Consider the following 21403-nt stretch of genomic DNA (forward strand, 5'->3'; position numbering starts at 1 on the left):
TGACTTCATTCTTCAATGATTTGCTAGAAAACCACAACTTTACAAAAAATAGACCAAAAATATGAGGCACAAATATAGAGACTGCTAAAATCTGTACAACCGAGAGGTATGGATGTCTTCACTTACGTCTAACAGCACAAGAGGATGTCTACAACAAGTAGCATTGTGTGAAAATAAGATATATTCTGCAACAGCCGTGTTTTAACAAGTAAGGAATTTTAGTGTATAAAGCAATAATCACCACTAAGCCCTTCAGTCATGCTGGTTTGTCCACTACCATCACCGTTTACCCACATCATTACAGACAGATCTGGTGATAAATTACACTGCGGTGAGGTATTACTGTTTACAAGTATCTCATTGCAGCAGTATGGCTAATGTTTTCTTTTCCTGTTCTTCATGCAGTGGTATTGACGTATAACATCATCACTGTGTCTTGGGTACTGCAGTGAATCCCACTACTGGGATTAAATCATATGCGTCCCTAGATGTCAGCGTGCTGTGCAGTCACCATACATATTCACTGTTTAAAGCTTGCATGGGTTTCTATTGTATATAACAGTACCTCCGTGACATTCTGCAGTTAGGTTTGTCCATGTCGTATGGTATACTCACCAAAAAATACCAACACATACATTATTTTTTTTCATCATTTATTACAGAAGAATACTATTGTGTATACAGCAGTCTATGTAGCAGCTATAATTTTCAGCAAATGTTGCAGTACTTAAGGGAGTTCATTCTGGTCTTTCTCAGCTGGACTTGTATATGTCAAATCTTGCTACTCAAACACACAAATAAGAGCAGTATAATCTACTTTCATAAAAGAGGTACTCCTTCCAAGGAGCACTTTTACATTGCTACCACTTTGTTAAGGGGGCATAATGGTGGAATAAATAAATGAAAACAGCACTCTTCACATGGGGAATTTTCTCAGTGTTTTCTAAGCTAACATCAATTCCACAGACGTATGAAGCCCAACAGAAGTGGTACGAACATAAATTTTAGCAGACAAGTAACTGTTGAATAAAAGGCATACTGCACTTCTTTATTCTTTTCTTTTTACACATAAAATAAAATCACTTTAAATTATTTTAATTCTTCAGTTGTGTGCTTGCCTATGTAGCGGAGACAATCATTAAGAATATGCAACATTATATAAAATGACAAAAATATTTTATTCCAGTGCAAACAGAATGCAAACATTTGATTTAGGCATACCCATTTGTGCAAGTCTTTTTTTCCAATTAGCTTAATTCAGTATAACCCTACATTTTATATTCTGATATACTATGCAGATACAAATGAAGTAACATAGCAAAATTGTATCCCCATGGGGTGAATATATTCATGAACACCCCCAAAAAACAAGATGTCAACTAATGCAAATACACCTTTTTTCAAATACTTAAAGGAAACTACAGCCAGCAACTGAACAATAGGCTTTTGATCATGTGATTTTCTTTGAGAGATATTATCTCTATACCATTCTAAATAAACACTAAAAGTAGCACCATTATTTTTTTTCTGACGGGGTGGTAGTTGCCATTCTTAACTGTTTCTCAACCTATCCACTATCTTCATGATATGACAATCATCCATCTTTTTTTCATTCATTCCCACTTCTCTTTTGACATAAAATGGCAACATTCCAAATTAATACTTTTTTGATTATCTCTTGAGACAGGTCGTTTGTTTTTTAATGGTAAGATTTTTTGTTAGTTGCAAGACCATAAACAAGTATTATGGTTGTGTTCTTGTTTCCAAAAGAAACTTTGACTAAATTACTTACTTTTCTAAAGGCTATATGTCTTAGGAGCAGTAACCCTTTCTCCATTTAGTCACTCACTTTCTCAGTCAGAGATGTCATGTTTCCTGTCATTCTTTACCTGTGCCATCCTTGAAAAGCATCTCACACTAAGACATACCGTTGCAGTACACCAAAGCAGATGCATTAGAAGAATCAAAAAGTTATGAAGTTAATAACGAGAAGTTTTACATAAAAGCTGAAGAAAAATGTGTGAAGACAGAGTACAGATAGAGATTGGGATGATAACTATTTAAGCTTTGATTTGTTTTGTGTTGTACTTCAGTGCCTAGAATAGAAAGAAGAAAAAGCACTTTCTGACTAAAACATCATAACAGTTGCATGTTGTTCTTCAATCATTTTTGCAGCACAGTGTACTGATTTTGCAACTTATCAGAAAAGAAACCTAGAAGTTGCTGAAAGCTCTCAGATTAAATGAGGAAAAAATGCTTTATGTCTTAATTATCAGCAGAAACATTGAGAATCTCACAATTTGTTTATTTATTTTTTATGTACAGGCCTTATTGTTTCAACACTGGCTGTGTGCTGGATACCGAATCAGATTCGTCGAATCATGACAGCTGCTCTGCAGAAAGACCAGTGGACTTCATCATATTTGGATGTCTACATAACTCTGGTGCCGATTGCAGACACATTTTTTTACCTCAGTTCTGTGGTGAATCCATTGTTGTACAACATCTCCTCAAAGCAATTCAGAGAAGTCTTTATGCAAGTTCTTCATTGCAATGTGACAATTGAACATGTCAACAAGCAGAAACTGTCAAGCCATCTTAGTTCTGGAGCTAATAGTGCCCGATCGTTGCGACCACTTCTACGTGCTTCTTTCAAACAATCTCCTTCTAAGATAGTTGATGATAAGACTTCCTCGAGCATTATACAGAGTAGTACTACTTCTGAGGGTGTTGTACAACTACTTGAACCAAATATTGAATCACTGGAGCCAAAGCTACTTCTAGAACATCCAGAGGTAGTCAGTGATGTGGTCAGCATTGAACATAATGGCTTTCATGAATGAGAATTTTGAGTTTCTTATTGAAAACAGGCATATACTGAGTAATCAGCTTTAATTGCATAAAAAGGAACAACAATCCAGAGATGGAAACTAGCTAGATGATAATTGATGCAGAATAAATAACTTAACCTCTGTTGTTTCACTGTATTTCTGTGTAGTGGCATTAAAGAAGAGCCTTTACTGCTATTTTGTTGTGGTGATATTAACCAAATGTTAATTTTTCACTATATTATACAGCAGTGATACAACTACCACTGGTGATAACATTGGGCTCATTTATAAATAGTTCTTCTTTAAAGTTGATGTCCTCTTTTGGGGATATCAGATGATGGAAAAGGTAAAAGATATTTATTCTTGAATTACATAGTTAGCCATTGTAAGTGCTAAAAGAGCAGTTAGAAGAGCTGTGCCACAGTTTGGTGCTTCTGCAGAATTCTCCCTTCTCTTTGGCCGAGGTCCATTACACAGTGAAGTGTCACAGCAGGTAATACAAACTGAATTCATTTTCCCTGGTGAACAGAAAGACTGATATCCTGAAGAGGCAGAAAGGCATGCCAAATGTGAGGCGCATGACTTCCGATACATTACCCCTACAAGAGAAGCAGAGTGAACAGATTATGAGTAGGTATATACATATATTTACCAGGTTAATAGTTTAATAAAAAACACTGCAAATCCGTAAAAGTAACTACTACCTGTCTGTAGGTATACACATATATTTACCAGGTTAATAGTTTAATAAAAAACACTGCAAATCCGTAAAAGTAACTACTACCTGTCTGTAGGTATACACATATATTTACCAGGTTAATAGTTTAATAAAAAACACTGCAAATTCGTAAAAGTAACTACAACCTGTCTGTAGGTATACACATATATTTACCAGGTTAATAGTTTAATAAAAAACACTGCAAATCCGTAAAAGTAACTACTACCCGTCTGTAAATAAGTACAACTAAAGATATTTCTGTATATAGTTTAATAAAAGGTTGCAATCATTTTATATGGTATTACAACAAACAATAAAGTTCTTGAGACATCTGTATACTCTTTGCATCATACAGGTACAGTTTGCAAAGTATTTTTGTTACAAGTTTTTGGAAAAGGCTGTACATGAAGTAAAGTTTTATACTTCTCTGTCAGTTAAAATTTGAGTTTGAATATGCACATTTTCATATTTGATTGGCAAATGCACTCACTGCTTCACTCTTGGAGAGTGTTTAATAAAATAGTGCCATGTGACTTCTATAAGTACAGCATCTTATGTTAGAATCCTCTCAAAGTTGGCAACTCATCTCCCACAGGAAACAACATTTTGTTCCCTTGAAATTTCATTTAATGTTGTATTTCTACCTTATGCATTTATTCTGTTGGGTGTGTGTGTGTGTGTGCGTGCGCATGTGTGTGTGTTTTGCACGCGCATGCACATTAGTGGGGGCATAAGCACCACCTGTAAGTATTGTTCCAGAACCATTTTGACAGCAGTAAGATGTGGCAGCTCTCAGGTAATACTGAAAATGCATAGATGGTTATGATGCAACACAGCTCTACTGAGTTTTTTTTTTCAGTTCTGATTATAGTCATATAAAGAGCACTGCCCTATAAAATTTGTTTTTAGGGAAGCCCCATAATTGTATACGGAACTTTTTTTTCTGTGACACGCCATTCTTCCTTTTTTTTCAAGACTGCATAAAATCATCCCAATACAGCAAAGCTGTCTCACTTTCTACTGAGTTCTGTCTGCTATATTGGTGACATTATGGCACAAGAGGTGCATCTCTGTAACAGTTTGTTGATCCCCAAGAAAAAAAGAATGTTTTAAATGGAAAAAAGGGAAAATGCACATAAATTTTAACCTAACATATTTTGTTTGCAAGTGTCTAGCTAGCTGTCACAGTAAATCCTTCCCATAATAAACATGTAACCTTTTAACCCAAATGCTTACCTTATAAAGAAAGCCATATGGACAATGAAAGCTACAGGAGAGCCTGGACAAAGGTGTAACTAAAGCTTTAGTGACATTATAGTAAGTATCTAGGACGTAGCAGACACCGCCTGGTGTGCCTATTGATTAATTACTGATTTGGAAGTGTATGTTTTATGTTTCATTCATTATATTCTTAATGAGACACTTTTCTTACAAAAATAAAATGTCTGACTTTCACACCTATGGCCCAGCATCTCAGTGTGACCCACTTTTACCTAGACAATACCAGTACATATGCAACTTATATGGCCAACCATCAATACAGACCCAAGGCAATAACATGTCACACCACTGTCTTTACAAAGAATTGACATAAAAGGGTGGGGGTGTGTGCTTTATGCTTTTCATGCATTTTTTTTTCATTACATTTCAGGTGTGTGTTAGAGCACTTTTTTCTAGCATTGAGTATGGCACACAGACATTCTTTGTGATTCTGTGCTAGAGGAGTGCTGTCCATCAGGGTTCTAAGCATTGAGAGCTATACCACTGTCCGTGATATTGGCACCTCTTTAAAGGAACTCTACAAACACAATGCACAATCATGCATTTAGGCGACCTGAACCTGTTTTAATATTGTCTAGGTGGATTTAGTGGCATTCATATTTGGTAACTGTAATTCTCCATTCCTGATCTTCAGTCCACGAGTGTTATAGGGCTGCCTTAATCCTCCTGCATCTGCCTTTTAAATCTAACAAAGGCTGCTTTCTAAATTAGCTCAGGGCATAGTTTTTGATGAAGGGTGCTATGTGTAGAATTTTTTTAATATGATGTTGATAATGTATATTCAGGAAAGGTATTTCAGGATTTGGCCTTTGGCCTATTCCAGACACTGTTAAATAAGATGGTTGTATGGAGAATAGCTTTAGACCTTCAAGCATCACAGTTAATCATTTTATATTTTTTCATGCAAGTCCAAGAAATTGAAAAACATAAAATTCTACTGTCCATAGCCTGTGCAAAATGAAACTCAGTGGACTACAAATTATAACTTTCTTAAAATAAAACATGTGTCATTATCTTGCACTTAGATGCTGATGAGTGGTTTTAGTCCTGTTAATGGTCTGTGCTGTCATAGCTTCTCTGCAAAACATGCCATTTATCTTCTTGTCATCTATGTTTTAATATCTATTCAGTGTGAATTTAACCCCTGACAATGTTAGTCTGTAGAAAATATTATCTTCTGCATTTGATTTGTAATATTAAGTTATCCGAATAAATATAGAATACTGTAGTTACAGATTTGTTCTTTTAAATGTCCAGCAGAGTTTGTTTCTCTGGCATATTTGTGTAAACTATCATATGTGTGGTAATGCTTAGTTATTTGTACTGTACCACATATTACCATGCTTATGTTTCACTTGTTGTTTAATAAAGTTGAGTAGTAAAATATTAATTTTTTGTATTGTGTTTAAAAGAATTGAGTGAGGTATAAGAAAAATATTTGCACATTTCTTTTTATTTGCCTTTTTCAAAAGTGCTGCCGCTTTGTTCTTGGAGTGAATAAGACCTACAACCCTTATGTCTTGTTGCCCCATTTTAGTGCCTTGAGTATGAGATTTGAAAAACTTCCATTCAGTTGGCCTTAGAATGCAGAAAGAACACTGAAAAAGAGTTTTAGCACAAAAGCAAGGTGTATAAATCCACATTCTGCTCAGCCCTACAATGAATTCGTAAAAAAGAGGCACTAGAGAATGACACAATTTGTAACATTATGGCATACAGCACTCTTACAGTTTGTAACATTATGGCATAAAGCTCTCTTCTGTAGCCGTATCAGCCTTGTTTATTGATTGAGTTGATTTATTGCCTGAGTAGGTGTACTGGTCCTAAAACCTTTTTCCAGGTATGACATGAGCCACAAGGCCTTGCAAAGATGTATGCTGTTCAGACTAAGTAATATGTATATGTATACATAAATAGGTAGGTAGACTGATATAAAAAACAGAATCATGAAGATTTTTTTTCTCCTCATAGCTTTGGCTATGACTTGGTCTTCCTTCACCTTGTGTTGGAGCTAATACTGTAAGCTGTCATATATACAGACATTAATTTTCTCTTCAACAGCCCTAATCTGACCTTTGGTTGCTGATAATGGGTACCCATGTCACTGCAAGAAGTCCTATTCTGTCACATTGCATGTGAATGCCCCAAACACATACACAAACCATCAATGGCTTGTGAGCACCAAGCCCAAGTTCCCTGATCCTATACCCATTGCAAATGTGCAAGTCTCTGCTTGCATGAGAACAATTAGTTGTCTAGGATTACTCTCTATCTTCCTTCCTCCCATGGTATGCAAGGCGGCTTAAGCCCCTCAGTCCTGTCCTCCATCACATGGTGCTAATCAGGCTGGGTCACCTTGGCTGTAGTCAGGGCTGTACGTCACTATGTCACATAGCTGGCACTGTACAAGTAATGGCAAGCTTGACATTAAACTATGCAGAGAGTGCGTGCTACGTTTGTATAGAAGTTCAGAAAAATATAATATATACATTATAATAATCATACATAAAAATAAGTCTAATACATCCACTAACTTTGTAGAACAATGTGTTTAGTCTGCTGGAACATATGTGTGCAGCACAGGTAAAAGATGTATTGTCCGAAGCCAAGCATACAGCGTCCATGGGACCTGATAATATCCCTGGCTACATCCTACATGAACTACAGAATGAACTAGCACCACATCTGTGTGCCCTGGTCAATCACAGCCTTACCTCAGGTTGTGTCCCAAATGAATGGCGCACTGCTGCAGTCATCCTGCTCCATAAATTGGGAGCAACTACAGTCCCTGGGAGCTATCGCCCCCTTAGCCTGACAAATCTGGTATGCAAAGCTATGGAGGGCATCATCACTGACCTTCTTAACAAAGATAAAGGCAATCTCAAAACTCTTGACCCCACACAGTTTGGCTTTGTCAAGGGGAAATCCTGCCTGCTGAACCTGTTTGACTTCTTCGAGGCAGTCACTAAGGCTATGGATGAGGGTAAAGGCACTGCATACAGCTTACCTCAACCTGGCCAAGGCCTTTGATACCATTCCCCACTCAGGTATCATTGATAAAGTCACCAAACTAGGCATCGATCCTTACATCACTAGGTGGGTTGCAAATTGGCTCACAGACAGGACCCACAGAGTGAAAGTTGCGGATTCCAACTCAGACTGTCGACAAGGAGTCTCACAGGGACAGTGGCACATCTTATAACCAAAGGTTTTGCATCCAGGAAAAAAGAGGTTATCATCACATTCAAGTCATCCCTTATTTGATCAATCATCGAATATAATCCCCCGTTTGGCAAGTACCTGACCAGACACCTACAACAGCTGGAAAGTACAGTTGTGTACACTTATCATAAATGTAGATGTTCGAGTGTATTCACTGTTGCAGTCATTACATTTGGGTAATCCTGCTGGCAGGTTGCCCTCAGTCAGCCTGAATTCCAAAGTCTTGGGTCCTGCGTTGGCTGCTGTCGCCTCTTCCCTGATGTCAGTTCGCCAGGGGTATAAAAGAAGCAGCCAACGCCATTTTCTTCAGTCTTTCTTGCCGCGCGGTGCCCGAAGCAGAAGCAGTTCTCAAGTGCTGGTCGGCAGACTCCTGAGATTTTCGTGTTCGAGTTTCAGACCCGAAGTCTTTAATAAAGCTAAGTACCCCATTGGGGAAACTTTTTTCTTGCTCCAAACCAATGTCAGAAAAAGTTAATAATTGTATTTCTTGTGGAAAGCAAATACCTCATAAGGACTTTCATTCTTACTGTATTCCTTGCCTAGGCCCTGATCACAAGGTTTCTGGCTGTCAGTTTTGTGCTAGATTTAACCAACGCACTATTAAGCGTCAGTATGATTTTGCTTTAAACTATTTTGGACGCCAGTTTAATTATCCAGAAATGTCGTCGGATAGCCATCCAACTACCGGATTTCACAAAAAATGCAAAGAAAAGGAGAGAGATAAACAACCGAGGTCCAAAACCAACGACAAAGCTTCTCCTAAGCTAGTCGCCGGTTCACCGGTTCTCAGTGAGGCACTTTCGCAGCCCCTGACGCCTGCTACTTTAGAGTCGCAGGCCGCTACTGACTCCCACGTGGAGTCAGCTATGCCACTGGAAACTCAAGGTATTGGAGCCTCGGACACTATTCCCTCAGATGGGTGATGATGCACTGTTGCTCTTAATAACTAAGACTTTGGTTCACACAAGTAGTTAAATAAGCAATGACATTCAGTGCAGTTCTTTAATGATCCCATAGTAAAGAATTTTGACTACGTTTTGGTTTACATCAGAATTTCATATAACTTTATTACAATTCTGCATTTCAAATCACCATTTTCCCTAAAGATCATGTTTAAAGGTGTGAAATAACCTTTGTTTTTTTACATAAACAAGTGTTCACAGGCATCTAGTGATTTATTTTTTATCAAACTGTTCTCATAATTGTATACTAGCCTAACGAGTACTAGAGCCTGTATAAGTCTAGCCATGCAACAAAAATGTGACCCACAAATTTGTTTTATATAGGCGGTGATTTGCTAAATTCGTCTGTCCATCAAAGACATAGGTGCCAGACCGGTGGGATCTTCCAGTTACCCATCCACTGGTCCAAGTTGCTCTTAAATAGAGATAGGAAGGAACTCTGCTTCACAAGGATGGGGAGCTTGTTCCAGAGAATGGGAATTCTCTGAGAAACATATCTGTCTCTCCAAACATGTCCTATTTACGTCACAAGCAAATGTTGGTCTTTTAATCTAACAGCTCTGATACTGTTTGTTTTGTGGATATGCAAAAGGTTCATCAAAGAAGGTTCAGGGAAGCCTTGTATGCCTGCCAAAGATCACATCTTGGAAGTCTGTATGATACCAAGTAAAGAGACTGGGCTTTGAGATAATCATTGTTTGACATTGTGTTTACTCATGACTTTTTGAATATTCCAGTTGCTGCATGTCTGGGTCAGATACATATTGAAGAGGGCATTATGTTCTGTGATGCGTCACAGAAGGATTTTCTTATTTCCTTGGACACATGTTGGTCAAAGGATAGGTTACTATCTACATGGACTCCCAGATCCCTGACTAGTGAATCAACTTTTAGGTGTGCTTTATTGATGATGTAGTTACCAAGAGTAGCAGACCTCCCAAAAGGTAGTGTAATACATTTCTTAGTTTTGAGTTTAAAGCCATGACTTTGACACCTGAAGAGTGTTCTCATCTTGAGAGGATTCAGTGAATGCTCCAGGTTTGTAATTATCTGTGAACTTGCTTAGCCAGAGGCCTTTGACATTGGCTTTGACATCCAAGAAGTAGCAGCCAAACAGGAGTGGGGCTGGCACTGAGCCCTGGGGAACTCCACTGGCGATCAGCCTCTTTATGGGGGTGGCTTCACCAATTCTAATCTTTTGGGTCCTATTGGTGAGCCAGCTAGCTATCCAGTGTCTTATAGAGGGGTTTGCACCTAGGTAAGCAAATTTGTTCACAATGCATCAAATACCCCACTTAATTTAACAGTTTGCCAACTACATAAATAATACATAATTACTTACCCATCCTAATCCAGCATAATAAGAGCTGGAACCCATAGTGACCTAAGTACCTCCTGTCTACCTGTTAATGTTAATATTAATGCCATAAATACAGCTTTGCATGTTTTGTCTTCCACGATCGGAAGCAAACTGTGAATGCATATATATTTTTTTTAATGTTGCAAAATAAACTTTTGTTTTCCCAAAAAAAGTATTTCCATGTATAAAGATGCATGGAAACCTTTTTTGTGCGAAAAGAAAAGTTTATTTCACACATTTAAACTTGATATTTAAAGGAACTGAACATAATTTTCCCCATATTAAAATACTTCTGAAGAAAGTGACAAAAAGCAAAGCCCAAACTGAAGAGAGGTTATCAAAGTCAGCCAAGAAGGAACATAAAAGCATTTTATAGATATATATATAAGGGAACAAAACAGATAAACTGAGTGGGAGTAAAACATGCAAAGGATATGATTTCAGAGACAGCAAAAGGAATACTTCTACTAAGAGTTCATGAAAGACAAACAGAGATTTATCCAATATAACCAGCTTTGGTGCAAACATATAAGGGCTTTTCAGACCACTCAGCTACTATGATTTAGAAGCTCACGTTTTTAACTTCCTATACAGACTTGAGTACCTGAAAATCACCTAGGCAGAAAGCAGTAAATAAATAAGTAAATAAGTTCTCTTGTTATAGACCCTCTGCTACAGTTTTAATGATCAAAGGGTGACAGTATGGAGACAGTTCTGCTTCATTCAAATACACCCACAAAGGTACATAAGATATTGGTACTGGTGGCAGCCATCTTCCAATTCTTGGAGAACTGAGGCAAAATATAGAAATACCTAAACCTTTAAAAAAGGCATGACAGGCAAGTAAGGTTCCTGAAATTTGGAAAAAAACGCAGATATTGTTCCATTTCATGAGCTGGAAAATGGGTACTCTAAACTGTCTACCTGCTAGTTTAGCCTCAGACATATGAAACTCACAAGACATCTGCAGCAGCTGGAAAGGCCACAGAAGTACATCAAAAAGAGGATTACTGGCCACAAACAGATGCCCTACACTGACCATCTCAAAAAACTCCAGCTTTACTCTGTAGCATATCGCCTACTCTGAGGAGATCTCTGCCTAACATATAAAGCTATGTCAAACCCAGAGCTGTTGGACATGCTACACCTAAAGAAATCCCAATCCCTCCAAGCTACATGCTCTAGGGACCTAAACCTTGTCACCACAATAAACGGGACATGCTGGAGGAATAGATTCCTGTCCCAGAGACTTCCTATACTCTGGAACAAGTTACCCATCTGTGTCAAGCAAAGTTCCTCATTAGCACTCTTCAAGAAAAATCTTGATGAGTGGATGGGAAATAGGAAATACACCCCAGGGATCACTTCTGTGACTCTGCTCGACAGGGGCACAGGAAATTAACTTTCTTGGGTGGAGTAACCCAGGGAACCTTGTTAGCTAGGCTTACTTAGGCCCTTGGGCCGATAGCCTAGTACCTACCTATGAATCTTTGAACCTACCATTGAAGGAAGGAATTGCAGAATATCTTGAAAACCAGTAAGTTAGAGGAATCAGGTATGTATTCACAGCTGCAAGGTCACTGATATAATGGAGTTCAGTTCTTTCAAAGGGCACTCAGGATGCAACATTAGAAAAGGGGTCATTGACGTAGCCTACTTAGATATTTGCAAGACATCTAACATTGCACTAGACAACAGATTAATGAATAAATTAGAAAATGTGATGCATTCCTGTGGTCATTGACCAAGTAACTATTGTAGCCAAAACCCACCAACCACACCCCCATCTCAGTGAATGTTCTGCTTCATCTGTCACAGTAAAAACAATTGGTAAACCCTTTAAAGAAATCCAAATGAGGAAGAAAATCTATTTTTCAGCATACATTTAGTCTTTCTGAAAACAGCAGGTCCTATCACTTTCAAACTCCTGAATATATTATTAATACTAGATGCACATAGCTTGCAACTTACAAGGTATGCAAATGATCTCATTATATTAAAATGGATGAAATCATCTCATCTTATCCAGAAGAGTATTCAAACTGATTTGAATAAGTACTACACCTGACTTAAAACTATTAAGTGCTCCAGTTATCTAAATCTGCAGTGGAGATAGTCAAAAGAAACTAAATATTGAGTGAGTTCTCTTCTGTCAGTGTTAACAATCCAACAAATATTCTAAAAGTGTGAGTTTGAGCATGGAGCAAGCCAATTTGGTGTGACTGTCATCTTTACTGACAAATATCAAGCATCTCTTTCTGGTGTATGGGCTTCATTGTTAACTTGGTAAACTTAAACTATGGCTGCTTCAGTACCAGTGATAGCTTACATATATAGTTGCCAAAACAAAGGTTTTATAATCTCTCTGTAGAAGCCTCATCTATTCATAACTGATCCAGCATGTAAATCTCAGCAATGTGGATGAGTTTACAGTTCCAGAGATGCAAGACAGCTTAGTTGCTTTGTTTATAAGGCACTAGAATATACTACTGTTTTCCAAGCTGAAAGGACTCTACAAAAGCAAGTAACAGGAAGATAGAAGTAGCTCTCAAAACTCAGACAGTGGTTTCCTAGAAGTCCTCCATTTGCTTTCAGATAATGTTTGATAACCTGAAGGATATATAGAATCCCAGCCATAGGAATAAAAACTCCAGCTGGTTAGACTAATAGACAATATAAAAACAAATTACATGAATTGCCTAAATATGCAACTTCAAGTGCCCATTGTGGTAGAAAAGACTTACAGAGTGTTGAGATCACCAGGCCCACTGAGAGCACTTCCCAAACAAGATATTTGTCAGCTGCTAATCTTGACTGACAGAGATCCCTTTCTCTGGCATAACAAATGAGAGAAACCCTTAAACTTGCGGGATAGACAGGTATGCTTGTACAAGGAGTTTGCACCATCAGAGGTTTAGAAAGTTTGAACTTTCTCAATTTGCATGGGATGCTAGCTACATTCAAATATATAACCACTCTTCTGATTAAAATCTAGGACCTCAGCATTTACATGTCATTATCCAGAATTGCAAATCATGAGATAGCTTCTTCAGTCAGAGGTAGTACAAATGGAATACATACATACCTTTACTCCATCCTCCTATTGGGTACGGGATCATCCTTGAGAGAACTAGTGTGGTGACTGCACAAGGAATATTTGCAGTACTTTCTATTTCAAATTCTATAACTGATTCAGAGTAGCAATCAGTGGATAGTTCATGACACAATTTGTCTCAAATACTTGAGAGCAAGGAAGACCAGCAAAGAACCATTTCATGGAACCTTTAATTGCCATTAGTTGCTATGACCCACTACAGCGACTACATGAATTGGAGAATGTGTATATTTGGTCTGTGAGGTCTGAGCAGCTGGATAATCAGAACTTGTCAAGGACCCCCTACACCATCATTGACTTCTGCTTGAGGAATTGAAAAATAAATTGTAGAAGGCATGGGACAAAGATCTAAACAAGGTCCAAAAGTAGTAAAAATGTAGTGTATAAAACATAAAGGGTTAGTCCATTTTGTTTTACTTGCTAGAGGCCATCTTACACTGAGAGCTTATCATACTACTGTGGTGGTAAGGTTGTGTATTGAACTGCCACACTTTGTTTCCTTTGGCTCTCAGAATTTCATAGTTTGAGGATGATGCTAGGCAACACCTTCATATGGTATAAATGCTTCATATTAATCACTGGTGCAGTAGCCTTAGCTATATCGGGGTATATCTTGCCAAGGATATGACAGCTGGCCAGCTTCCATGGCTTCAGGGCACTTTCCCACATGTCCAAACTATTAAGCAGCTCAAGATGAGTTGACTAAAAGAGAAGTGTGAGTGCAAAGCCCTTCAGAGCTTTACTGCTGCTGCAGAGCATGCTCCTCTGAGGCTTTTGGGGATCGATGACCAGCTTGCGCTTTTCTTTGCTGGGCAGATAAGTTCTCTTTGAGGGAAAAAAACTTCCATTTTGTTATATTTACTGATGAATTATTACTTTCATCTTCATGAGATTTATTTTATGGCTAGGAGCAAGGGAGCCCGCAGGATTTTTTGCAGGGGGGTGCAAACCCAAGCCCCACCCCTATGCTGCCCCACCCACTCACCCCCCCCCCCCGCAGCCATTCCAGTGTCCCATTACTTTGCTATTTCTCCCCATTTTATAGAAATTGTTCAAATCTCTGTGTGCATACTTGTTTTATGCTTTACTTCTACAATGACTACAGATATCTGGATTTCATTTACAACTTTTATTTCAAATTTTATAGCACAAACACTGACAGACATTTACTAAACCTAAACAAAGCAATAGTCTTACAATGAAAACAGACTTGGCATTAAAACTTCTCTACCTTTGAAACCCACATTCACTGAAACAGCATCAAAACCCACATTTCACGAACATGCATCTGGCCAGTGGCAGGGTAAGTTTACGTTTGGCCCATTTCCAAATCATAGGCTCCTTGCACACATTTTTAGAAACATGCAAGAGTTCTTCGATTCACCTTCCTGACTATTATACTACATAATAATTGAATTATATCCCTTATATAACACAGCACCACTTGTTAGAGTGTGTTTTAAATTTATAGTTCTGAGCATCTTTCCTTTAAGCAATGAAACAAATCATATGAACCAATAATGACAGCCTGCCCAATTCAGAACATTTCAACCATAAAAGAACACTCAAACTTCTGTCATAAAATCCACCAATATCAATCAGTATGCAGAATCTCTGCAGAAGTAAAAGTCATCTGAATAATTCCACATTAAAGAGATCTGAAACCAATGAAGAGGTTGTTGCTAGAAAAAACTTTATATTTCAGTGTTTCATTTACAAATTCAGTGCCTGTTGCCCTTGAAGAATAAATTGCATGTGCTACATTAAAATAAATGGTAAGTTGATATATTGCAATAGGGAATGGGTGGCAGGCTGAAAAGCAGGTTCATAGTTATTAGGCGTCTCATCCAAAGGAGGACATACTAAGGACTGCAGTACCATACCCCCTTAAAATACAAATGTACATGCTGTATGAATAGAACCTACAACCCTTTGCATCAAGATGCATGTATGCTACCTGCTGTGCTAACACTGCTTTAAAATTCTATACCACAATAATGATACCATTTGTTAAACAAAACAGTTGCACATAAATTCCACCTGTTAGAGCTAACTAGGGCATTTCTCTCTGTCACACACACACCTCAACTTTAATGCAAGAAATACATAAATAGATTGATTTTTTCAAAGTTACAACAACTGTAAACTCTGTGACCATGGAGTGCATTTGTTTTTGACAGAAAGGTATAAGGGAACTCATGGCTATGTATATAGTTGAATCTCTCTGTACTGAAGTACTCCCTACCACGATTCTGCTTTAATAGTGTGTTAGCATTCAGAAACATGTTACAACAACTGTAAACTCTGTGTGACCATGGTGTGTGTGTGTTTTTGACAGAAAGGGCTATGTTTATAGTTGAATCTCTCTGTACTGAAGTACTCCCTGCCATGATGTTGCTTAACTAGTGTGTTTGCATTCAGAAACTTAGTTTTTATACTGAATTTTTATAGCTACATGAATTAGAAAATAAAAACATATAATATATATATATATATATATATATATATATATATATATATATATATATATGCATGCATGCATCAGAGACCTAGTCCAAGACAGATGACAGCACTCCTTTAATGCAGGATTTCAATACCTGCCACAAGTTCAGGCCTATCACCCGAGATGAAAAGGTGATGGTGTCTACATATTCTTAAACAACATTTCATCTCCAGACTTGCTATGTGAGATAATGACGTGGAATTCCTCTGCATCCAGCTTAGCATTAACAAAACTCCTTACTGTGTCATACCTAACTATAGGTCCCCTTCTATGTACCCCATCAGTCCATATCTCCTACCTAACTAATATGGTGTCCCTATGCATTAAGCCAACACCATTATTCTAGGAGACTTCAATCACATTTTCTTCCAAAATTGCCATTTTGAGGAAGGATTATTAGGGGAGAGCAACATTTTGAGCCAAAATTGGGGACAATGGAGAGATTTGAATATTCCTAATTTTACAAAGCGATTTGCACATACCTCTCAACCTCTTAATGCAGGAAATCTGGACAAGGCTAAATATATTGGGAGAACATACAAACACTACTAAAAATTGCTCTTGTATAAACTTGGCAGTTGATAGAATAACAGGTCTTGCATTAGCATGCATTTTTCTGAAGGTTATGACATCTGAAATTCAAATGTCTGTCATTTAGTGAGTTCATTGTATGAAGAACAAAACAAAAATAAGAAGCAAATATCTATTCATTCTGCAAAGATATGGACAACTGAGAAGTATAGTTCAACCAGGGCTGTCTGAGTTTGCTCCAGTATCACATATTCCCAACACATCAGCGAACCAAACACATAAATACACAAAAACATACTCTGAGGCTCTAAATAAAAATCTACCTAAGCAACAGAGACCTCCAAAGCAGACATCCAAGCAAATGCTACCTCAAAACAAAACATGCACAACACATAGCCCACAAAGTCAGTGTGCCAAGCAGCCACAGCCCTTAAGGCTGAATAACACACCTGATACTCTTGTAATAGGTGACTCTATTGTCAGACACACTGACGTCCCGCTCACCAGGCTGAATAAAGAGAAGGTCATGGTGAGCTGCCTGTCGGGTGCTAGGATCCGCCACATAACGCAAGCACTCAGGTCACTCCAAAGCAAATACAAATATGACTCAGTCACTGTACATGCTGGTGTGAATGACCTGAGATGTATCTCCCTGAACTACATGAAAAGAGACATAGAGGAGCTCTATGATCATGTAGCCCAGGCTGGTATGACCATGACCTTGAGCAGCATCTTACCCTCACCTAGAATGATGCCACAGTACAAAGACAAAATGATCGATTTTAACAATTGGCTAAAATTTTGGTGTCATTCAGTGGGGATCCAGTGTCTGTCAGCCTTGGATGACATGCTCGACAAGCCACGTAGCTTCACTAGGGACGGCTTGCACCTGTCACCACTGGGCTTTTGGATATTGGCAAAGGCTCTTGCCACCCCCATAGTGCCTTTTTTAGGCAAGGCTCAAAAGTCAAACCCACCCCCATAGACAGCACAAGGAACAAGAAACTAAGAGTAATGCTGCTAAATGCCAGAAGTCTTAACCTCAAGATGCACGCACTCGAAGCTCTCCTCAGTATGGAGAACATCAATATATGTGCAGTGACAGAAACCTGGTTCAAGGCTCCAGAGAATACCCCAGCACTACCAGGCTATACCTCATATCATGCTTTTCGGCCCCAAAACCCAGACCGAACCACAAAAGGAGGGGGAGTTTCCATATTTATCAAGGATATCCACACCTCCAGGCTAGTGGCATTGCATGAAGTTTCGGAGACCATCCATGTGCAACTAACAGTGGGCAAGACTGCTTTTCAGTTTATAGCATCCTACAGACCACCCTCTCAAAGTCAGGCATCCCAGTCGGCTTTCCAGAAAACATTGGAGAACATGAAGATCTCTCCGAACATCATTATATTGGGCGACTTCAACTACCCAAACATTGACTGGGAGCACTACTCAAGCCCCAGCACCTTAGCCCAAAGGTTCCTGGAAATTATAAACTCAAATGCTATGGAACAACTAGTCAGCACTCCCACAAGAGGGGACAACATACTAGACCTGATAATTACAGTAAACTAAACCTTAAAAAGGGCACAGTATACTCAAATCAAGGGGTGGCGTAAGCCATACAGAATTGGGCTAGGCTTATAATTGCCCCAGGGCAGATAGCCTAGTATGAACCTATGAAACTATGCTACCCCCCCCCTCACAAAATCATGGTCAAATGGAGCCTCCTCCTTGCAGCCATTCCAATGTCCCATTCCTTGGTTATTTTGCCCCATTTACCATAAACACTGTAATGTGCATACTGCTTTACTTCTGCGATTATTTAGATTTCATTTTTGCATTTTACAGCACAAACTCTAATACATATATGTTAAACAAAGCAATGCAGTCTCACAATGAAAATAGACTTAACATTAAAACTTCTCTGCCCTTGAAACTCACATGCATTGAAACAGCTTTGAAACCCACATTCAAAGAAAATACATTTTGCCAGTGGCAGATAAATATTAACTCTGGGCTGTCTTCAAAATCATAGGCCCCTTGAACATAACATACACATGCTCTTTGATACACCTTCCTGACTGTATTACATTACATTCCTTGTACAATACAGTACAGTTGACATTTTAAGCTATTTAATTCACAATAAATTAGTAAGATACCATTGGTGTCACAAGCTGGTAACGGTGGTGAAATATCTTTAACAATAATCTGTGAATCATTTACAGGACGTAGAGATAGTCAAGGATTTGTGCAACTTGGATATTAATTTATTGTCTTTAAAGAGATGGTAGAAGCATGCTGCCTAGTGCAGGGGTTTCTTTGGGAAACCTTTGATTATTTTAAGGGTATAACATGGCTTTGTGAAGGGCAGTGCTTCATACCTGGATGAATATAGAGAACATAAATTAGTTTTAATGTTTCTTCTTATTTTAAGTTTTCATACTGTTATGTGTGTGGACAACACCTGCACATTTTATCTTTTTGTTTCTTGTTATAAGACTGCCTACATGTTTGCTGCCTGATGAATCCTGTAAAGGATATCAGAAGTAACAACTGTATACTACATATGTAGGTGTTACACAGCTACAAATAATGTGGTTGGCCAAAACCCTGTGAACACTTTATTGCCTGATTACTGTATTTGTTTTTTCTGGAGGTCAGGCACTGTAATCAGATACAGCTGAAGCAAGTAACTCCTTAAGGAGTCTCGGTATAACTGGAATGAATATCACAATTTAACTATGGCAAACTAAAACTGTACTTTAATAATCCCATAATTAAGCTATAAAAAAAACAAATAAAACAAAATGTCTTACAACTGGAACCAATTATTCCCCCTTACAAAAAACAACTACATACAAAACTGTAAAGTACAAATCATTTTATTCAAACAGATTCACAGCATTTTCATCTTATAGCAAGGCTTCCTTAGAATCTGATGAAAAGTCTTGTTACAAAATGAAAGCACTGTGAATTTGTTTCCATAAAGTGGTTTGTTCTTATTTTGGCGTTTTAAATATTTTTTCTGTAATAATAAGCCCCCCCCCTCCAAAAAAAGCAATCTTAACATGGGAAGGAAAATGCCATTTGTCTACCATCAGGTCTGTCCCTTGGCTATGCACATGCAATATAACAGAAACAAACACACAACATTCTTTTGTAAGTTAGAAAATTGACTGGGGTGCTTAGGAAAGGGCATTGTGCTGAATGACAGATCCGGATCAGTAAATGACTGAAAAGATCCAAGACCGCAAAACAGTGGGGAAAAGGGAATTTTCACTTATCTGCACCTTAGTACGGCCTCGGCAACAGGCATACTTATGCGAAAGTGCTGCTTCGATGAAAAGCACTTTCACGTAAAGTATGCTCGTGCTTAATGCTTTCGATCAAACGTCCTAGATCCATATATAGATAAAGATATATATATATATATATATATAGATAGATAGATAGATACAGCGATATATAGATAGCTAGATATATAAACTCTTTCACCCTCTCTTCAGAAACCTTTAGAATTATGAAAAACATCCCCAAATAAAGGGCTATTTGACTCTTATTCCCAAATTTCAGTGATCACAGTAATCCAAAAAAAGGTAAGTTTTCCCACCAAATGCAAAAATTGCAGGCCGATCATCTTCCTTAAGGCAGACATCAAGCTGTTCAAACATTCTGCCCTCCAAAGATGGTTTGATCTCTAACAAAATCAGCAGCAGTCTCCTGCACACAATCAGTATGTATGTGCAAGTGCTTCTGAAAGTAGTAGGACTTGTAGTAGAAAATTTGGATTCTAAAACGGATTTTGTTTCCAAAAAGTGCTATATTCTTGGGAAGTCTTGCAAGGAATATATTATCCCCCACTTTCCTTACAGTGGTTCAACCACTTTAAACCTGTCCTACTTAATCAGTTTGCAATAACAACTGTAATCTGTTTAGATTGTTTAAAAGCACCAGACAAGCTTGCCCACTAACACCAGCCTTATTCATTTTAGTGGTAGATCTGGTAAATTGTATTGTATATAATGGCGACTAGGCTGAAGGTTGGTCTCTTTATGGGGTCAGTACATGGGCAATGATTTTTGCATAGAGACAGGTAGTCCTGATGCAGAACCTTGCACAAGATATTCCTAGGCTCCATAATCTGTTGCCAAAGTATGCAATGTACATCCAGACTGAAGTTGAAAGTGACCTGTACTGAAATGTTCATGGGAAACAATGCTGCCCATCTCCTGAGAAATTTTACCTCCCCCTTTCAGTTCCCAGGGAGTCTACAACACCAAAATTCCTAACAGGCGCACTCTTGCAACTTAACCGTATTAGCATGCTGTCTGTTGATAAAAGGCATCATGGCACCCACTTTTTCTTTGGCCTCCTGTGTGGATCAGATTGAAGCTATCAGTACAGAGAGATTAGCCATTATTAAAATGCTGGCTATCCAGTTCTCGTTTACATCTGCTTACATGTCTAATATAGGGCACAAAAAGATCATCAAACTTCTCTCTTCATATATCTGTGATAATAGGAATAGTAGGGCCAGTGCCTCTATCTACAGATCTCCCACCACTGACCTAGGGTTGGGAATTCCTGACTGGAATCTGTATATTAATGGCCATGCCCTTTCAGAAGTTTTTGTACTTATGACAGGTTCATCCCCATCTATATATGCAAGACTGGAAGCACAAATTTTAGGGGCACATATTTCATGGCCTTTGTTGTGGGATGACAAATCTTTACCTGGTCACCTGAAAAGGCTTGGTCAGTTAGCACATACTCACAAAGCTCTCACCCTTCTATAGTTGGACAGCTGTGCAGTACCTTAGTACCTTTATGGGATTGCCTTCCTTTGTATTAACAACACACTGGTGAAAAGG

The 21403-nt window shown here is 38.3% G+C and overlaps 1 protein-coding gene across 1 annotated transcript in view; it reads right to left on the reverse strand.

Moving 5' to 3' along the window:
• Positions 1-636: 636 nt before the first annotated feature.
• Positions 637-21403, reverse strand: part of LYPD1 (LY6/PLAUR domain containing 1) — a 209965-nt gene continuing 189198 nt past the window's right edge. Inside the window, exon 3 of the mRNA XM_044074931.1 lies at positions 637-3430. Within this exon, the coding sequence (XP_043930866.1) occupies positions 3189-3430 (242 nt within the window). The 3' untranslated portion in view covers positions 637-3188. The remainder of the gene's footprint in view (positions 3431-21403) is intronic.

Source organism: Protopterus annectens, chromosome 6.part0 (assembly GCF_019279795.1).
Source record: "Protopterus annectens isolate FY-2018-M chromosome 6.part0, PAN1.0, whole genome shotgun sequence".
Lineage (NCBI taxonomy): Eukaryota > Metazoa > Chordata > Ceratodontiformes > Protopteridae > Protopterus > Protopterus annectens.